The sequence below is a fragment of the Macaca nemestrina genome, chromosome 2 (genome assembly GCF_043159975.1).
Source record: "Macaca nemestrina isolate mMacNem1 chromosome 2, mMacNem.hap1, whole genome shotgun sequence".
Taxonomy (NCBI): domain Eukaryota; kingdom Metazoa; phylum Chordata; class Mammalia; order Primates; family Cercopithecidae; genus Macaca; species Macaca nemestrina.
Genome location: NC_092126.1, coordinates 161,398,645 through 161,417,355, shown reverse-complemented (window position 1 = coordinate 161,417,355; position 18,711 = coordinate 161,398,645). Strand labels below are relative to the sequence as shown.

Sequence of the window (18,711 nt, the reverse complement as noted above, 5' to 3'; positions counted from 1 at the left end):
CATGCCTTAGAATTCTCAACTGGCTGTTTTCCTACCACCTGAGAAGCTAAATTTCTCAATTACAAAAATCTCATGTATTATCATTGTTAGAAGTATTTGCACCTCATGTATATCTCATTTACAGTTTGACCTTGGGATATTGAGTTGTTTCATATTTAGGTATGAATACAGGTTTCTATTTTAAACATAGATTCTCACATGCTTCTTAATTATTCATGGATGACAAGTCATTACAGTAGTCCCCTCTTATTCACGGCTTTGCTTTCTGTGGTTTCAGTTACCTGAGGTCTGAAAATATTAACTGGAAAATTCCTATAACAATGCATAAGTTTTAGATTGCATACCATTCAGTGTAGCATGATGAAATCTCTTGCCAATCCATTCCATCCACCTGCGATGTGAATCATCCCTCTGTCTGGTGTATTCACACCATATGTGCTAGCTGTCTCTTGTTATCAGATCAGCTATTGTGGAATCAGTGCTAGTGTTCAGGTAACTCTTATTTAATAATTGCCTCAAAGTGCATTGTGCTGTGCCGAATTTATAAAATAAACGGTATCATAGGTATGTATGTATACGAAAAACAGTATATGCAGGGTTGGGTACTATCCACAGTTTCAGGCATCTGGGGATATATTCCAAGACTTTAACAAGCTTGAACTTAGAAAAGAAAGCTTGTCTGAGAGAGGAAGCAGCTATGAACGCCAAAACAGAATAGCAGAGGTATCTGTGTTGGCTGGATTTTGAAAATCCAGGAATTATGTTGCAATGAGCCTGTATTAAAAAGGATGTGGTATGAGGATCCATTTCATAAAGCATGGTTTGCCCAAACCTGTACCATTTCCGTATTTCTGCTGTAGAAGTAGAAATAAATTTTCTTAAATGATGACTGTCTGTGTTTTATTGTTTTGATCCAAGTAAAGTGTAGCCTGTCAGCCTTTTGGACAAAAATGAAACAATTTATTTCAACTTGAAAACCAACTCTTTAGAGAAGCAGGTACCATATCTTACTTCTCTTCCCATTACCAAAGTAACCTCTCCACAGGCGAACTCATTTTGTAGAGATAAGGAAGGCCAGTTGAGTATATGGCCCAGGTGCAGCTTGGAGGGCCAGCCTTCTCAAATGCCTTGGCGTATTTGGTGGGGAGGCTGCTCCCTAATAGAGCAAGCCCTGAGAAGCAGCCAGACCACATTCTATAATCTTTGAACATGCTGCCAATTGGAGGCTTTTAGGAGAACAGTTTTTTAAACATCCTGACAAGGTCCAGCCAGGAATTTCTAAGGACTTAGAAATCCCAGCATCATGGAGTTGCTTGGGGTCAACACAAGTCACCCTCTTAGCTTCATGCCTTAGAATTCTCAACTGGCTGTTTTCCTACCACCTGAGAAGCTAAATTTCTCAATTACAAAAATCTCATGTATTATCATTGTTAGAAGTATTTGCACCTCATGTATATCTCATTTACAGTTTGACCTTGGGATATTGAGTTGTTTCATATTTAGGTATGAATACAGGTTTCTATTTTAAACATAGATTCTCACATGCTTCTTAATTATTCATGGATGACAAGTCATTACAGTAGTCCCCTCTTATTCACGGCTTTGCTTTCTGTGGTTTCAGTTACCTGAGGTCTGAAAATATTAACTGGAAAATTCCTATAACAATGCATAAGTTTTAGATTGCATACCATTCAGTGTAGCATGATGAAATCTCTTGCCAATCCATTCCATCCACCTGCGATGTGAATCATCCCTCTGTCTGGTGTATTCACACCATATGTGCTAGCTGTCTCTTGTTATCAGATCAGCTATTGTGGAATCAGTGCTAGTGTTCAGGTAACTCTTATTTAATAATTGCCTCAAAGTGCATTGTGCTGTGCCGAATTTATAAAATAAACGGTATCATAGGTATGTATGTATACGAAAAACAGTATATGCAGGGTTGGGTACTATCCACAGTTTCAGGCATCTGGGGATATATTCCAAGACTTTAACAAGCTTGAACTTAGAAAAGAAAGCTTGTCTGAGAGAGGAAGCAGCTATCAAGGCCAAAACAGAGTAGCAGAGGTATCTATGTTTGCTGGATTTTGAAAATCCAGGAATTATGTTGCAACGAGCCTGTATTAAAAAGGATATGGTATGAGGATCCATTTCATAAAGTATGGAATATATCCCCAGAGGGTAAGGGATGACTACTATATACAGCCATGCCAACATGCTGGTTCTCAGAGAGTTATAAGAGAGATTAAAAATACATGCAGCTGTTTGGGCACTTTTTTCCCAAATAAAAATACCCAGTAAAATGTAACATACTACCTATAGCTTGATAATCTATCTGAGGATGTTTATGATGTCTGTCCATATACTTTAATTTGGCCTTAGCTTCTTTGTAGATATCAAGTTATCACTTGCAAGTTTATTATCAAAAAGCATAGTTTCTTGTACATTTTAGAAAATTAGTTTCTCTTATTTTGAGACACCTACACCAATGTTTTAAATATGGATAAATTTTAATGCGGAACTTCTTTTAAAAATAAGTAATCCTCTTCTTTTTAGAGCAATACAACAAAAATGTGTTGTATCTTGGAGATTTACATTATGAACGTAGTAACAATGATGAGCTTTAGTTTAATGAAACCCTTTTTTTTTTTTTTTGAGACAGTCTTGCTCTGTCACCCAGGCTAGAGTGCAGGGCATGATCTCAGCTCATTGCAACCTCTGTCTCTCGGGTTCAAGCGATTCTTGTGCCTCAGCCTCCTCAGTAGCTGGCATTAGAGGTGTGCACCACCGCATCCAGCTAATTTTTGTATTTTTCATAGAGATGGGGGTCTCACCATGTTGGCCAGGCTGGTCTCAAACTCGGACCTCAGGTGATCCGCCTCCCTCAGCCTCCCAAAGTGCTGGGATTACAGGCATGAGCCGTGGTGCCTGGCCAAACGTTCTTATTACAAATATTTCATTAAACTAAAGCTCACAACTGTTACTATGCATCAGGAATTTACACAGTCATTTCTCCTTTGTGTCATTCTCCTATTTGATAATGTATAGTGACTATCTCTTTATGGGTTATATACCAGTTTCTTGGCCAGAATTCAAGATCTGCCCCTAATTAACCCTACTTCTCCCAATACCCTCACATACCAGCCTTATAGCACTCATCCCCTACTAGTAACTCTGATATCTCATATTCCTCAGAATGTATCAAGCAAACAAAATTTAATGAGCACTACTATAAGGTACCATAAACTACAAAAGAGGACAGTTTTGCCCTTGTTGCTTTCAGTTAAATTATTGTACTACTTTTTGCTTAATTTCCAGATTTTTTTTGCATGTTTATCATGTCTCCATAGGTAAAGTGGGCAGAAATATTTTTCTACTTTGTATTTCCTGTAAGTGCTATTTGAATAAAGTTAATATATGAGGTTACGGTTACTTTTTAATCATCACGATAGTTTTGGGAATTTATTACTAAAATTTATTAAAGCAGGCAAGGAATGAAGTTGTATCCTTCACTGTCATTCAAACATTACTTGAGTCCCTTTACTATACAAAAAAGCCAAAGAATACAATACAGAGACATACTTCCTGATTCCACAGAATTCATAATCTGGAAACACAGCCCATGAAAGCATTTCAATACAAACTGGTAAATAATAGGGACAGGAAAACCTAACTCAGCTGTCAGCTGTGATTACAGGCAGGCAGGCAGTGGATGGGTCCATCAGTGATTTCTTTTTTTGAGTCTCCCTCTGTCGCCCAGGTTGAAGTGCAATGGTGCTATCTCGGCTCACTGCAACTTCCGCCTCCCTGCAAGCTCCGCCTCCCGGGTTCAGGCCGTTCTCCTGCCTCAGCCTCCCGAGTAGCTGGGACTACAGGCACCTGCAACCATGCCCGGCTAATTTTTTGTATTTTTTAGTAGAGACGGGGTTTCACCGTGTTAGCCAGGACGGTCTTGATCTCCTGACCTCGTGATCCGCCCACTTCGGCCTCCCAAAGTTCTGGGATTACAGGCATGAGCCACCGCGCCCGGCCCCATCAGTGATTTCTGAACTGAGTTTGAAGCATGGGCAGGAATTAGTAGATCAGACACATAACCAAGAAGAGCAGTCTTCATCAGACGTTTAGCTTGCCTGAAAATCACAAGCACAATCTAAAAAGGTAGTGAAAGGTCCTTCAGAAACACCATTTATAATGTTGTTCTGGTTTTTTTCTTGAAAAAAACTAAATTTTTAGACTCTTAGAATGAACCTAACCTTGGCGTGTTTTTCTGGTTTTTATTCTATGGACCATTTCATATCTCATCACACAGGATATTACCAAAAGTGTGCAGGTAGCATCTGGCATGTCTTTCCAATCCTCCACCACCATCCCAAGCTTATGCACTTGTTCATCTGATCTCCCAAACCAGAAACCCTGGAATTATTCCAAATTGCCTTGCTCCCCTCTTTTAATCAATCATCCTGTCCTGTCAATTTCTAAATATTTCTCAAATACACTGATCCTCTAGGATAGTCACTGAGAGGAATGGGAAATTGTCCAGTGATAGACAAATGAAATTAATAATAGGCCTCAAGATTAGAAGTCAGTTTTTAAAGAAGACATACAAGTGGCCAACAAACACACACAAAATATGCTCAACATCATTAATCATCAGAGGAATGCAAAATATAACCACAATAAGATACTCTCTTAAACCAGTTAGAATGGCTATTATTAAAAAGTCAAAAAATGGCTGGGTACAGTGGCTCATGTCTGTAATCCCAGCACTTTGGGAGGCCGAGGCAGGTGCATCAAATGAGGCCAGGAGTTCGAGATCAGCCTCGAACATGGTGAAACCCTGTCTCTACTAAAAATACAAACATTAGCCAGGCATGGTGGCACACCTCTAATCCTAGCTACTTGGGAGGTTGAGACATGAGAATTGCTTGAACCCAGGAGGCAGAGGTTGCAGTGAGCCAAGATTGTGCCACTGCACTCCAGCCTGGGCAACAGAGTGAGACTCTGTCTCACAAAGTCACAGCAAGGATGCAGAGTAAAGGCAGAGCTTATACACTTGGGAGGAATGTACATTTGTACAACCTCTATAGAAAACAGTATGGAGATTTTCAACTAAAATAAAACTACCATTCGATCCAGCAATCCCATTAGTAGGTATCTACCCAAAGGAAATTATGTTTAAAAATCACTGGCACTCATAGGTTTATTGCAGCACTATTCGTAATAGCAAAGTTATGGAACGACCCTAAGTGTCCATCAAGAGATGACTGGATAAAGAAAATGTGGTGTGTATACTTATATACATACACACACGCACATACACACCACGGAATACTACTTAACCATAAAAAAAGAATGAAATCTTGTCTTTTGCAACAACATGGACGCACCTGGAGGCCATTAAGTGAAATAATAATAAAGTCAAAAATCACATGTTTTCATAAGTGGGAGATAAACAATATGTACACATGGACATGGAGAGCAGAATCATAGACACTAGAGCCTTCAAAGGTGGGAGGGGAGTGAGAGATGGGAAAGTATTTACTGGGTACAATGTATACTATTTGGGTGAGGGTATACTAAGCCCAGATTTCACCACTATGCAATATATCCCTGTAAAAAATGTTTCATGGATATAAATCCATAAAGATTACAAAAAGTTTCTCAAAAAAGATTGGTAGTCAGAAGCTCTGAGTTCTAGATGTGCTTTTTCAACTATCTCATTTTGTAAATGTAGTATATGAATCTCAAAATTTAACAATCGATAATTTTTAAAATACAAAACTGCCAAAATTAAAACAAACCATCTTTTTAAATATCTAAGTTTTTTGGCCAACTTGGCTCTACTACTTGATTTCCAAAAGGATTAGTGGTTACTTATCCACAGTTTAATTGTTTTGTCATTTTCTAACGCTGCTGATGCGATGAGGTTTTCTGTAGGATGACAAGCTGCTGAGATCACGACATCTGTATGGCCTTGTAATTTCTGTACAATCTCTTTAGTCTGAAGGTTCCAAATGTAAACCAGGTTATCCTCGGAACCAGACACAATCCACTTTCCACCAGTAACTGAAAAATTGGCAAATATGCAATATTTCTCATTCTTATGACCGGTGTATGTTTTCAGACACCTGCCTCTGCTATAATCCCATAGTTTAAGAGTGTTGTCCAAAGTTGCAGTGAGAATATATTTACCATTTGGAGAAAATCTTACAAAAGAGATAGGAGGGTTATCATCATCAACGAGCGTTTTTAAACACTGACCTGATGCAGCATCCCAGATTCTACAGAGGCCATCATAGCTACCTGACACTATCAAGGACCCACTACAATTAAAATGAACAGCAGAAACTGGATCAGAATGAGCAGACAAAGTCTTGAGACACTTTCCTGTTTTCACCTCCCATATTTTCACAGTCTCATCAAAAGATCCTGAGATTATAAGGTTGGATGGCGGATTGAAGTTACAACAAAATACATAATTACTGTGCCCCTTCAGTGTTTTCAAACATTTTCCAGATCTCACATCCCATAATTTTAGAGTTTTATCATCTGAGGCAGAAACAAGACGACTGGAATCGGATGACCAGGCAACATCCGATATTTCCAAATTATGACCATAGAGTGTTTTCTCATATTTTCCATCATATGCTCCCCAAATTATGATTAGCCTATCAGCAGAAGAACTTGCTAGCCATTCTCCATTAGGACTAAACTTAACTGATGACACTGCTTCCGTGTGTCCCACGAGAGTACATCTGAGAGCATAGTTGGGGTTTTTAGGCACTTCCTTGCTCTGACTGGCCGATGAGGAGAGGGCCAACTGTGCTCTGGCGTCTCCTGACTCCTTTGTTGCCATGGCTCTGAAGCTCCAAGTCAGCAGGTGTGCTAGACGTCCAGCCCTGAACAAGGCAGTCCAGTACTTTGGCTTTCTGTCCAACAAAATGAAGATAAACGCACTGGATTTAAAAAGTACGGTTCTGAAAGCTTAAAGTTTCTGGACAGTCTTTAAACTGTGAGATATACGGAATCAGCAGCACGGCTTGGACTTCAGTTTTTCATCGTTTTGTTAAGTACTTGAGAAATACTGTTAGAAGGATCCTGTGCGCTGTCAGCAAGTAGGACACAAATGTTCGGCATTCTGTTAACATGTAAAGCCTTCAAAGCAGGGGTGACGCGAGGGGCTCTCTCTACAGAAAGTATTCTTTCACTACCGCCCCCCTCCCCAGGTCGAAATGTTTCAGAATGCTGAGCAACCCTACCAGTCAGACTAGGTAATTGAAGATGAATGAACCGCCGCTTTTAGCGGATTTCAGAAGCTAAAAGCCTACGAAGCCACCGAAAGTGGAAATTCTGACCCGCCGGCTACTTTTTTCAGCACGTAACAGCAGGTGCGCACTGCCGCGTCAATACCCAACAAAGCCGGAAAAGCAGCCTGGCGCATGTGCAAAGGAAGTCCCTCCTACCACTACCGAGCCAAGATGACCAATGGGAGACGGCCATCTGCGCCTGCGCAAAAAAGTTGCAGATGTTCATTTCCGCTCCTTTTCGCCCCGCCCTTCAAATGCGAAAGCGACTGCCCTGTTGGGTGAGTGCATTAGCTGGACATGGTTTGTGCGAGACCTGACTGGCTACTGTGGGGAGCAGTGGATCGTTACTTCAAAGACCGTTTCTTTTTGGAAATTGTCACAGAGAAGGACTACATTTGCTTATGCCTACCTTAGCTGCAGGCGTAGGCCCACACTTGACGCGTAAGCTGCCTAAATGGCAGCTAACGTAGATCCACCCAAACGCCGGAAACGGGGGAAGCTCCTGCTTTGCGTGGGTTCCGCTCCCTCCTGTTTGTTGTGGTGTGGAGCCTGGTGGCGTGTGTGGCGATGGAGTCACAGGGTGGGGGACAGAATTTATACCAGATTGTAAAATTCCTGGTTTACGTTTCCCCTGTAAAAGTTTCGTAAAGCTTAAGAAACAGGTCTTTTGGGGGCCTTTAAAAGCCGGTGTTCTGCTGGGAGTAACGAGCAGACGTTTTAGCACGTACGGTTTAAGCTTCCACAGAGAAGTCGGGATCTCAAAGTTGCTTGAAACAGAAAAGGACAAAGAGGTTGGTGGAATAAGGTAATAGATGGGTAAGGTTACTCTTAAGGAGGCTTTAGAGAGTTTCCCCCAGTTTTAGGAGATGATTAATAATGAAAGTGTATAAAATGTACATGCTATTGAAGTTAGAACAGAAGACATAATTACCGTACCCCTTCAGTGTTTTGAAACATTTTCCAGATCTCACATCCCGTAATTTTAGAGTTTTATCATCTGAGGCGGAAACAAGACGACTGGAATCTGATAACCAGACACTTTTAAACAATAGGTTTACCAAAAAACTGGAAGCCCTACTAGTTTCTCCAACCTGTAGTTGCTCGATAAAGAGTGCCCGAGGCCAAGCACGCCTGTAATCCCAGCACTTTGGGAGGCCCAGTCGGGCGGGACACTTAAGGTCAGGTGTTCCAGACCAGCCTGGCCAACATGGCGCATCCGTCTCTACTAAAAATACAAAAATTAGCTGGTCGTGATGGCGCACGCCTGTAGTCCCAGCTACTCAGGAGGCTGAGGTGGGAGAATCGCATGAACCAGGAGGTGGAGGTTGCAGTGAACTGAGATCCCACCAATGCACTCCAGCCTGGGCGACAGAGTGAGACTCCGTCTGAGGAAAAAAAAAAAAAAAAAAAGCCCAAGAGAAGCAGAAAAAGCGTGGCTTAAAAGATTTTCCTGCTGGCCAGTCACGATGCAAATGTCTCGTCAGCGTCAAGAATTTAAAAGCACTTGGAAACAAAGGGTCTCCTATTGTATACTTATTAGGGATAATTGAAAGTCTTTGCCTTTGTAAGGCAGAACAGGCACCCTTAGGTCACCTGTAATAAACCGACTGTAGTTAAAACATCATTACTTTAAGACCGTACCAGTCTAGGGGGAAATTTAAACAAGAATGGACAAATACTTTAGTCTTAGCTAGTGCATATTAACTGTATAAACACAGTGAGGAAGTCTTCAGAATGAGGACTCAAATGGTTTATTTCTATACATTAAATTACAACTGTTTTTAGCTATTAAGGTCTCCATGGACCTCCCCTTGTTAACACTTTTAGAACTTTTTTTTTCCTTCAGCATTATCTTAAAGTTCAGTTCTAACTAAACCCTGCTGCTGCTTTTCTCTTCCCATTAGCCTGGATTAGTGATTTTGCTGAGAAGTTTAGAAACTGCACCAATTGAAAACATGGTGGCAGGCGCCTGTAATCCCAGCTACTCCGGGGGCTGAGGCAGAAGAATCGCTTGAACCCAGGAGGCGGAGGTTGCAGTGAGCCTAGATTAAGCCATCACACTCCAGCCTGAGGAACAAGAGCGAGATTTAATCTCAAAAACACAAAAACCAACCAACCAACTTTGTAGAGACGGAGTTTCACTACATTGCCCAGGTTGGCCAAGCAAAATTTCTTACATGGTCTCATTAATAGTTTCTATTTCTGCTGCCCTTAATCTTTACCATTTAGGTGATTTGGAAGTTTCCTCACTATAGAAATCAACTAGGTTTCTTTAAATTTCCCATAGACATCTTAGAAATGAAAGTCTCTTAATATAGTTTAAAGGTGTGTTTCCCTTGCCCCTCAGTATTGTAAATATCTAAACAGATGTGTTGCCACAAATGGGGCAATTTTTTAATTTAAAAACAATTTTTTTGTGTGTGTTGGACCAAACCGTGGTGTGGGAGTGATTGCCACATTAAGGAATGCCTCAACTTCCTTCATAGCAATTCTTGACTACCAAATCCAGTCTCAATATCAACCATTAATAGAACTATCTATACACCTAGTTGCTTAAGACCATTAGCCAATGTATGAAAATCTAGTTGGGCTAAATATGGAGTGGCCACATAACATCATCTAAACTAGGACATTTTTAAAAGTGAAAGGGGGCAGTAAAATAATTCACAGGTGTTAGTTGATCTCCAAATGTAAACTCTGGGGCTCTGCCCAGCAAACTACTACTTTTGACTTCCCAAGAGGACACTCTTCATAATCATAACTTAATCTTACAACATTGTACACTCTGGTAGTTTACACCTCAGCCTGACCAGGTCTCTCTCAGACCTGGTCCCGTTCTCTCACCACCCACTATGGTCTTCTGGGTTTCTGTTTTCTCCTTACCCATCACTGTATCTTAATAATGCCAGGCCCAAGTGGTGGGTAAAGCAGTGATCCTTATTGAGGACTCCCAGTGAACTCCATTGGCCTTCTGCAGGCTAAGTGGATATGAATGAAGGATTAAATGAGTAATTTTACTTTCTGCAAAAAGCAATCATAGAAATGACTATATTAATTTAAAATGAGAGAAAACAACTCCTTCAAAATGCAAGTGAAATGGGGCAACAATCATTCAAGCTATCTTTAATAAACTTGTAAACCCACTGTTTTTTTTTTTTTTGGAGGCTGGAGTGCACTGGCGCAATCTCGGCTCACTGCAACCTCCACCTCCCAGATTCAAGCGATTCTCCTGCCTCAACCTCTTGAGTAGCTGGGATTGTGTGTGGCACGATGGCTAATTTTTATTTCTAGTATAGACGGGGTGTCGCCATGTTGGCGAGGCTGGCCTTGAACTCCTGACCTCAAGTGATTTGCCTGCCTTGGCTTCCCAAAGTGCTGGGATTACAGGCATAAGCCACCACATCCGGCCATAAACTCAGTAACTTTGTACAATAGATACAACAATGTAGTCTGCAGGAACTAAGGCTATGTTTTGCCTCAAATGTTGTTTTCAGAAAAAAATACTTGGTCAGTGGAATCTCTTCAACAAAATAGAAAGCAGCAGTCATGGAGTGAATAAATAAATCATCTTTGTTTCTACTCATCTGTCACTTATGTGATACACACAAGATGTAAAAAGGAAAAATCCGTTTAATAGCCTAAGGCAACCAGCAGCTTCCACACTGGTTGGATACTAATAAATTTTTTTCTTTACTGTTAAATATACCCACCAGCTTTTCTAAAACACTTTGTTTTTAAACACCAGACCTCTGCTATGACAGTTTGATTTTGTAAACTTCAGGTCAAATCATGTCTTCTGAAAAGTAACTGTATATAAAACACATGTTAAGACACTTGCTTAAGATGTTAATCCTGGTTTCAAGTAACAGCATAAAGGAATTCCTTTGAATTTTCTTTTGTAGTCAAGCACCCTTTACTAACATCACAAAGATGCATGCAATTCCTTCATTTAGTATTTATTGAATGTCTACTATGTGCAAGGCACTCACCCATGGCCTGACAGACCACATTCAAGTACAAAGAATCATTAGAGCCATTCCAAATCTAAGTGTCAGAACACTTTGAAGCAGGATGTAGAGTGGTCAGAATGACTTGAGGTAAAGCTGAAATACTCAACAACCAGTACATTAAAAGGTGATTTTAATTTTTGACATTCCTTGGGATATTCCTTTAGGAAGAAGTAGACTGTATTAAATTCACATCCATGGCACTGCTTCCTGAGGCAGTAATTCTTCAAAGCCTTTCCTTCTGTGTCAGTACCTTCCACATTTGTGTGTTTGAATGGATCCGTCTGTTTAGCCATTATGTTACTAAACTCGAAATCATTTGCACAAAAACAAAAACAAAAAAAACCTGTTACTATACTTGTCTGGTCATACAGAATTTTAGCACCACACAAGAGGAAAGATGTTTGGCTTGAGAGGGCCTAAACTCCAGTCTGTGTAACCTAAAACCAACTTAAGTCTGATTTCGTCATTTTAAGGGTGCTGATGGTGAGGAAGAGTCAGGAAGAATGGTCCAACAAAAAAGGCTGGCCCAGCTGTGGCTGCCAAGTCTAGTTCTGGGAGTTGCTGGGCACGGAACTATTGCGTGGCCACTGCTTTCTTCAAGACACAGAATTTGCAGGGCTCTTCCCCTCCCTTGGACAGCCATCTAAGTGTTGTAAACTTGGGGCAAAGTAATTTCTCTTAAGTCTTCACTTTGTCATCTATAATATAGTGATAATTATCAAAGAACATTTGGAAGATTACATGAGAAAAAAGGAAGGCCCTTAGCCAGGTATCTGGTGTACAACAGATGATCAAATAAAGACAAGTTACCTTAATTTGACCTATAGGGAAAACACTCTAGGACTTTGTTTACCCTTAGTTGAAAACAGAATGGAACACTACTTTTCTTTCTTCTTACCCCAAGTTCCAGATGTATTTTATGTCCAGTAGCAATTTGATATTTTAAATTAGCATATAAATATTTGCTTTATCACATGTTCTGATGTCCTGGTATCCGTTGTTATAACCTGTATATAACCTGTAATCCCAAAGTGCTGGGATTACAGGCATGAGCCACCACGTCTGGCCATAAACCCAGTAATTTTGTACGATAGATAAAACATTTTATGGAATATTCTTGATGACAGCCAACTTACTGTAGGAGTCACATTTGACCTTTGATAATTTTTTTAAATTACTTTAACTTCTGATGACAGGAAAAGGTAGACCAAAATATTTCCCATCCTGGCAGATATATATTTAATCTGTTCACCTCACAACACAGAGAAATGGTCATATTGAGATGGATAAAAATTCAGATTTGAGACTTCCATGTATATAGGCATACCTGTCTGCAAATGCCACCATTTTGGAATGTAGGACTTAGCATACAGTATGGAAGCTGAAAGCAAACAATGCCGGTTTCTTAAAGTGAATCCCTTTTCTTCACTGAACATCATCCTTAGACACCACAATTTCCAATATACTTAAAAACCATCAACCCCTAAAAAGTTATAATGATTTGCCTATTGATACAAAAGTTTTCACAAAACTAGCAAGAAAGAAAAACCCCTTGACTCCAGGAAAACCTTTTCATAACGCATCCCCAAGCTAGGGGATTAAATCGCTGAAATGTTTATTTAGAACTAGAGAAGTAAATTCAAAGTTGCCTGTGGGTAGACGTACAATAGAAGATTTGGTTGACAAAGTCTGGTTTATAAAATATACTTACATATTGTTTCTTAGGCAAAATTCGGCAGCAATCTGGAATAATTCAGATTTTTTATGAGATAATTGCCAATCTTTTTATCTGTGACGATAATGCCGAAAATGACTCAGAGCCAATAACCTTCATCTGGCATATGGAAGAAACAATCCTAGGGCAATAGAGTTTTCAAAAGCAGAACTAACAAAGATAAGCGTTTAAAAGGGTCTTGAACAATTACAGGAACATGAAACAAAGTGTTCCACAGAGAACTCTGTCCCCTAAAATCTCTTTCTTCTATCATCTACCTTACCCAGAATTTCTCAATCCAACCACATCTACCTGCTGGTCCATCAGATACCAGATGCCTTTACATCAAAATTCTCTTAATGCTTTTTTCCCCCACTGAAGTTCTCATTACAAGTAATATAGATTGGAAGTTTGGAGGATGGGCGGGAATAAAAAGGCAAGGTAAAACAAAGCCACTTTCCCCATTCCATATATAAAACTACAAAAGAGTTTTCCTGTATTGAAATTAACATGCTTTTGTAATGAGCAACGCCTTAGTGGTAGCGTATTCAGTGAATTTAAGTTAACAGAATCTGAGAGGCAAAGAACTGAAAACAGGATTTACAGTTACCCCTTGCAATGTCATTCCTATTACCAAAAAGGCTGCTTCAGTACCAACAAGTTCCAACACATCTGAGTTATGCTATTTAACTTTTAGCCAATTCCAACTTTGATACTTTAAGAAAAAATCATTTTATTGTTTAAAAAAAAAACTTAGATCTTATAGTTTATGAACTTCTAGGACAAGATAAATTCCTCTGTTTTAGACACAAAATAGATCACGTCAGTTAAATAGACTTTGTTTTAATTCATTCACTGAAACATCTCGCAACTGCTAGCAAAAATTCCGAATGCACACTACTCTTCCTAATGTGGGGAGACAACTGTGTGCTTTGTATTTTTCCCACTCAAATTGGCGTATAAAATGAAATTATTTTAACTATCCAATGGAAAGTACATAATTTAAAACATCCTATAGAAATGACATGTTACTAGTAATTTACAATTTAAAAAAACAGCCACAAAAAAGTCAAAGCTAAAAACAAGATTTTTACTATGAATCAGTGCTTCTATTATCCTTCTGAAAGAAGTTATATTTTAATGTGATGTAAAGGCAACATTGAAATTTCTTCTTTAAATTAACCACCTAATTTATCCCTAAAATTACAAAGAACCAAAGTCTTTTACAGGTCAAGTGCAGTAAACTAAAATGTTCTCTCAGCACAAAGCAGCACTAGAAAAAGTAACAGTTATAGATGGGAGCTGTCTAGTTTTGCAGTGGCTGCTCCATCAATAACAAACAGACATCAGACGGTATCCATCCCAGAGCACAGACACTACTACAGACTAGATGCGAAGAATGCGTCACACTCTTGGCTGATAAATGTCCTTTGTCTTTGACTCTTTCTAGTTTGAAGTGGATTTTTTAAAAGTTTAAATCAGGTCACATAAGTTGGCTGCTTAAATAACATGATGAGGTATGAAAGCTCTGAATATCCCTTACATTCAGCAGGATTTACCAGAGATGTATAATAGCTTGTCAGGGGCAACTTCCAAATAGTTTTTACACTTTGGGGTTATAATGAATTCTAGAAGAGGACAAGTCTAAAAAGGTTTAAAAGGGTATGCTCTGAAACAGAGGTGAGCAACCTTTTCCTTCAGAATTCACTTGAACAGCGCATCAACAAAAAAATCTTCTCTGGTAGTGTATCCCAACATTGAGTCAAGATGGCCAACTAGCACCGAGAAGTCGTATTGAACTCATTTGCAGTTCTCTTGGCAATTAAGCGTATTTTTTTCATTCCAGTCCAAGCACAAATGTGGATCACTGAACACAGTACTGGAAGCGCCATTTGCAGGTACAGATTGCAGTCATCATTAAATGAGCCAGAAGGCAGATACTGTTTTTATTTTTCTGGGGGGGAAGGGGAAGCGGCACAGTACTAGCAGGAGATGAAATAAAATGATTAGGGAACAATGAGGTTATAAGATCACTGTTCTTATTTGGGTTAAGCAGGTCATGTCGAGAAGATGGTTTTTTTTTTTCAGATAAGGACACTACATTAGAGGAATCGTGTGCAGCATGAAAACATTAGAATCGAGCTGCACCTAAGAAAAAAATCCCAAAGTTACTTTCAAAAGTATGTGTTATCTGCCAGTCACAGAGGGGAAAAGCACCTAGGGTGAACTGCAATTTTTTAATGAGGACCTTGATCAGGACCACAAAGCCTGAAACATTTGTTTTAATGCAGAAACACAGCCTCTAGTTACACTGATTGCATTTGGGAAAATTGGAGGGTTTTTTCTTCCTTAGTTTTTTAAATTAAATTACAGGATATGGTTCTGATTACTAAGTATTCGAAATCCTCATACCAGCAATAGAAATGAACCACTTCCAAATCCTAAGACACAAAAGACCAAAGAGAAGCAAAAGCAATACAAATTAATATGTGCCCCTCTCCTTTCTGCTCTAAGGGAATCTGCAAACCAGTATCATATTTAAGAGTCAAAGTGTTAATTCTTCAGCATTCCTGACAACTAGAAAGCACATTCACTGAAGGCTGAAGGTGAGGGAGTGGATGGTTTAATATCTGAAGAATGGCGCCAATAGAGGAAAGAAAACCATCCAATCTCAGTAAGGATTAATGCAAATCTGGCTAGAAAAAGCCACCAGGTAATCCAAGGGTTCACTGTGGAAGAACTCATGAAAAGTACTCTGAAGTATACACAACAGGTCTAAACTTCTCCCTTGTCGTAAGTAGTTGTGTAAAATTCAAGATAAAGATTTAGTCTCATCTTTTAATGTCAGTTTTTCCCCCATGTTAAAGGGAATGAGGAGTCCTCCTCTTTTATTCCCCCACAAGAAAAAGGGAGCCACATTAATACGTGTATATTCCCATAACTCTAATGTAAGTGCGGATCTCCAAAGCCTAGGGATTTTTCCATAAGAGAGCGGGCCGTTCTGGTTACCCTTTTATTAGAAGGGTATTCCACCACAGAGAGCCGGAGGTTTTCCAGATGTGTGTAAGAGAGCAGGTGCGCAAGGCAAGCAAATGAGCGCAAACAGTATTATGGAAAACATTTGAGAAGTTAGCTCCATGAGGACTGTGGGCTCCACAAGAGGACTCGACTGGGTAGCCTGGTCTGACACAGGAACGTGAAAGCAGAGTATTGCTTCAAAGCTGGAAACCTTCCATAGGAGCCTCACACTGTTGGAAGATGTACTGCTGCTGGTTAAGGTCAACCTGGGGTGCAATGCTGCTGTCTTCATCTTCGGTCCCGAAGTAATGCTCAATAAGATCAAAGGCCTTTTGGTAGATCTCCTGGTTTTCATGACTCTGTAAGAACTCAATTTTATCCAGACCTGAAATGGAGAATAAAGGAAAATCTATTGAAAACTTCAATAAATATTGGAAATTCCGTAACTATATATTCCCAAACTATATTTTGTCATATATCTCTGTTCTTGATGTAAAGAAAGATTATTTGTATCTCATAGGTATTTTATAATAGCACAGAAATGACTGCTGGGATTACATCTGAAAGCTAATATTATAAACTGACATCTTAAATACATATGCAAGCAACATCCAGTCTGCAGAAGCAGCAATTTCCCTAACAGTCCTCTTTTCATCCAGTGCCTAGCAGCAGTATTGTTTTTATTGAACTCTATCTATGACCCAATTAATTCTTCGCCATAAACTTCTTCAACCAAAGCATCTTACCATAAGCTTCTTCAATCAAAGCACAGTAAGGGTTAATGCCAGTGCCATTCCTTTTGGCTTCCTGTTCTCCAAGCCTCAGGATATTTTCCAAGCCATTTAGGGCAACCTGTACAATCTTAGAGTCCATGACCGTGAGGAGATCACAGAGCGGCTTGATACAACCTAGTTCTACTAGGTACCTAAACACAAAGAATAATGTAGTCAAACAAAACTTTAAATTTTGTTAAACTTATGAAATTAGTGAACAAGTCATCCTCAACCTTACTGCAAAGACTTAAAAAAAAAAAAAAAAAAAAAAAAAAAAAAAAAGCACTCTTTCAACCATACAAGCTATACCTTTTCACAAAAACAAAACACCCTCTAAATAAATTATCCCAAACCAGTTCTCTGGCACCTTTCTCCATTCTTTTCCCTTCACAATTTATGCATTCCAAAAACAGGAACACTCACCTATTAAAACTTTGAAATGAGTAACTCATCAAAATAGTATAATTTTGAGTAATTTCATCTTTGTTTCCATAGAAAGCCACACCTCTCAAAACATGACACTCTTGGTGCTAAAAGCCAGCACAAGCCTGATAGGCCAAATCTTTCAAACATGACTCGAATTTTAGTAAAGTAAGTTGTGGGAAGAATAAACAAACGTCAGAGGACTCTAGAGCTGGTATTTTTCCTTTAATTCAAGCAGAATGTATAATCATATGTAATCAAGATTAATCATACTTGAACTGCAGAGACATGATTACATTCACAGTAAATAGTCATGTCATTTTTTATCATTCTGGTTTCTCAAGTTGAGTACAGAGAGGCAGGGATAATGAATCCAGTTGCATTCTGTGGATGGGTAAGGTCATTATGAAACTTACTGCTAGTGCTAATCTATTTCTCTCTCGCATGCTGCTTTTTTGTGTGGGGGAGGAAGAATTCAAAAATATATAAAAATAAATCTCTAGCCAAACAAGAAAAAAAGGAGAAAAGACAAAATTACTAATATCATGAAAGAGAATCATCACTTGATCTCATGGATAGTAAAAGGATAATAAAGGAATACTACAAACAACTCTATGCTGACACATTTGATCATTCAGATAATAAAATGAACAATTTCTTGAAAGACACAAACCACCAAAACTCAATCATGGAGAAATGAATGATGTGAACAGGCTTACATGTATTAAATAAATTGAATCATTAATTAATAACTTCCCAGAATAGAAAACACCAGGATGAGGGTTTCACTGGTGAATTCTGGCAAACATTTAAAGATGAAACGATACTAGTATTCTACCATCTCTTCCAGAAAACAAACAGTGGGGATGGATACTTCCTAACTCAATCTATGAGGCCAGCACTTCCCCAATACCAAAATTAAATAAAGACATTATAAGAAAGGAAAATTACAGACTAATATGTCTCATGAACATGAATGCAAAAATCCTCAACAAAACATTATCAAATCAAATCCAAGAATGTGTATGAAGAATTATATACCAAGTGGATTTATTCCAAATATGCCAGGCTGATCTGTCATTTTAAAAAAATGAATCAATGTAATCAACTTATCATCACTTCAACAGATGCAAAAAAGCATTTAACAAAATCCAATGCCCATTCATGATAAAAACTCAGCAAACAGGCCAGGCGTGGTGGCTCACGCCTGTAATCCCAACTCTTCGGGAGGCAGATGCAGGTGGATCACCTGAGGTCAGGAGTTCAAGACTAGTCTAGTCCACATGATGAAACCCCATCTCTACTAAAAACACAAAAATCAGCCAGACATGGTGGCGGGCACCTGTATTCCCAGCTACTTGGGAGGCTGAGGCAGAATCGCTTGAACCCAGGAGGCAGAGGATGCAGTGAGCTGAGATCGTACCACTGCACTCCAGCCTGGGCGACAAAAGCAAAACTCAGTCTCA

At 39.2% G+C, this 18,711-nt stretch overlaps 3 protein-coding genes across 3 annotated transcripts in view; all 3 read right to left on the bottom strand.

Annotated features, from left to right (window-relative positions):
• The window catches only part of MIX23 (mitochondrial matrix import factor 23), a 60,128-nt gene extending 51,462 nt beyond the window's left edge, over positions 1–8,666 (bottom strand). The window contains exon 1 of the transcript XR_011620317.1: positions 7,717–8,666. The gene's annotated coding sequence lies outside the window, so the exon portion shown is untranslated. The remainder of the gene's footprint in view (positions 1–7,716) is intronic.
• Positions 989–7,723, bottom strand: LOC105470285 (WD repeat domain 5B). The gene has a single exon (XM_071092352.1). The coding sequence runs from the start codon at positions 6,854–6,856 to the stop codon at positions 5,864–5,866; it is 993 nt and encodes a 330-aa protein (XP_070948453.1). The 5' UTR covers positions 6,857–7,723; the 3' UTR covers positions 989–5,863.
• A 4,216-nt stretch (positions 8,667–12,882) lies between the features above and the next one.
• LOC105470281 (karyopherin subunit alpha 1) overlaps positions 12,883–18,711 on the bottom strand; it is a 90,204-nt gene continuing 84,375 nt past the window's right edge. The window contains exons 13-14 of the mRNA XM_011722098.3: positions 16,796–16,974; positions 12,883–16,434 (exon numbers count right to left, since the gene is read on the bottom strand). Coding sequence (XP_011720400.1) covers positions 16,247–16,434; positions 16,796–16,974 — 367 coding nt within the window. The 3' untranslated portion in view covers positions 12,883–16,246. The remainder of the gene's footprint in view (positions 16,435–16,795; positions 16,975–18,711) is intronic.

Coding starts and splice junctions, on each gene's coding strand:
- LOC105470285 (XM_071092352.1), bottom strand. CDS start 6,856: ATGGCAACAAAGGAGTCAGGAGACGCCAGAGCACAGTTGGCCCTCTCC.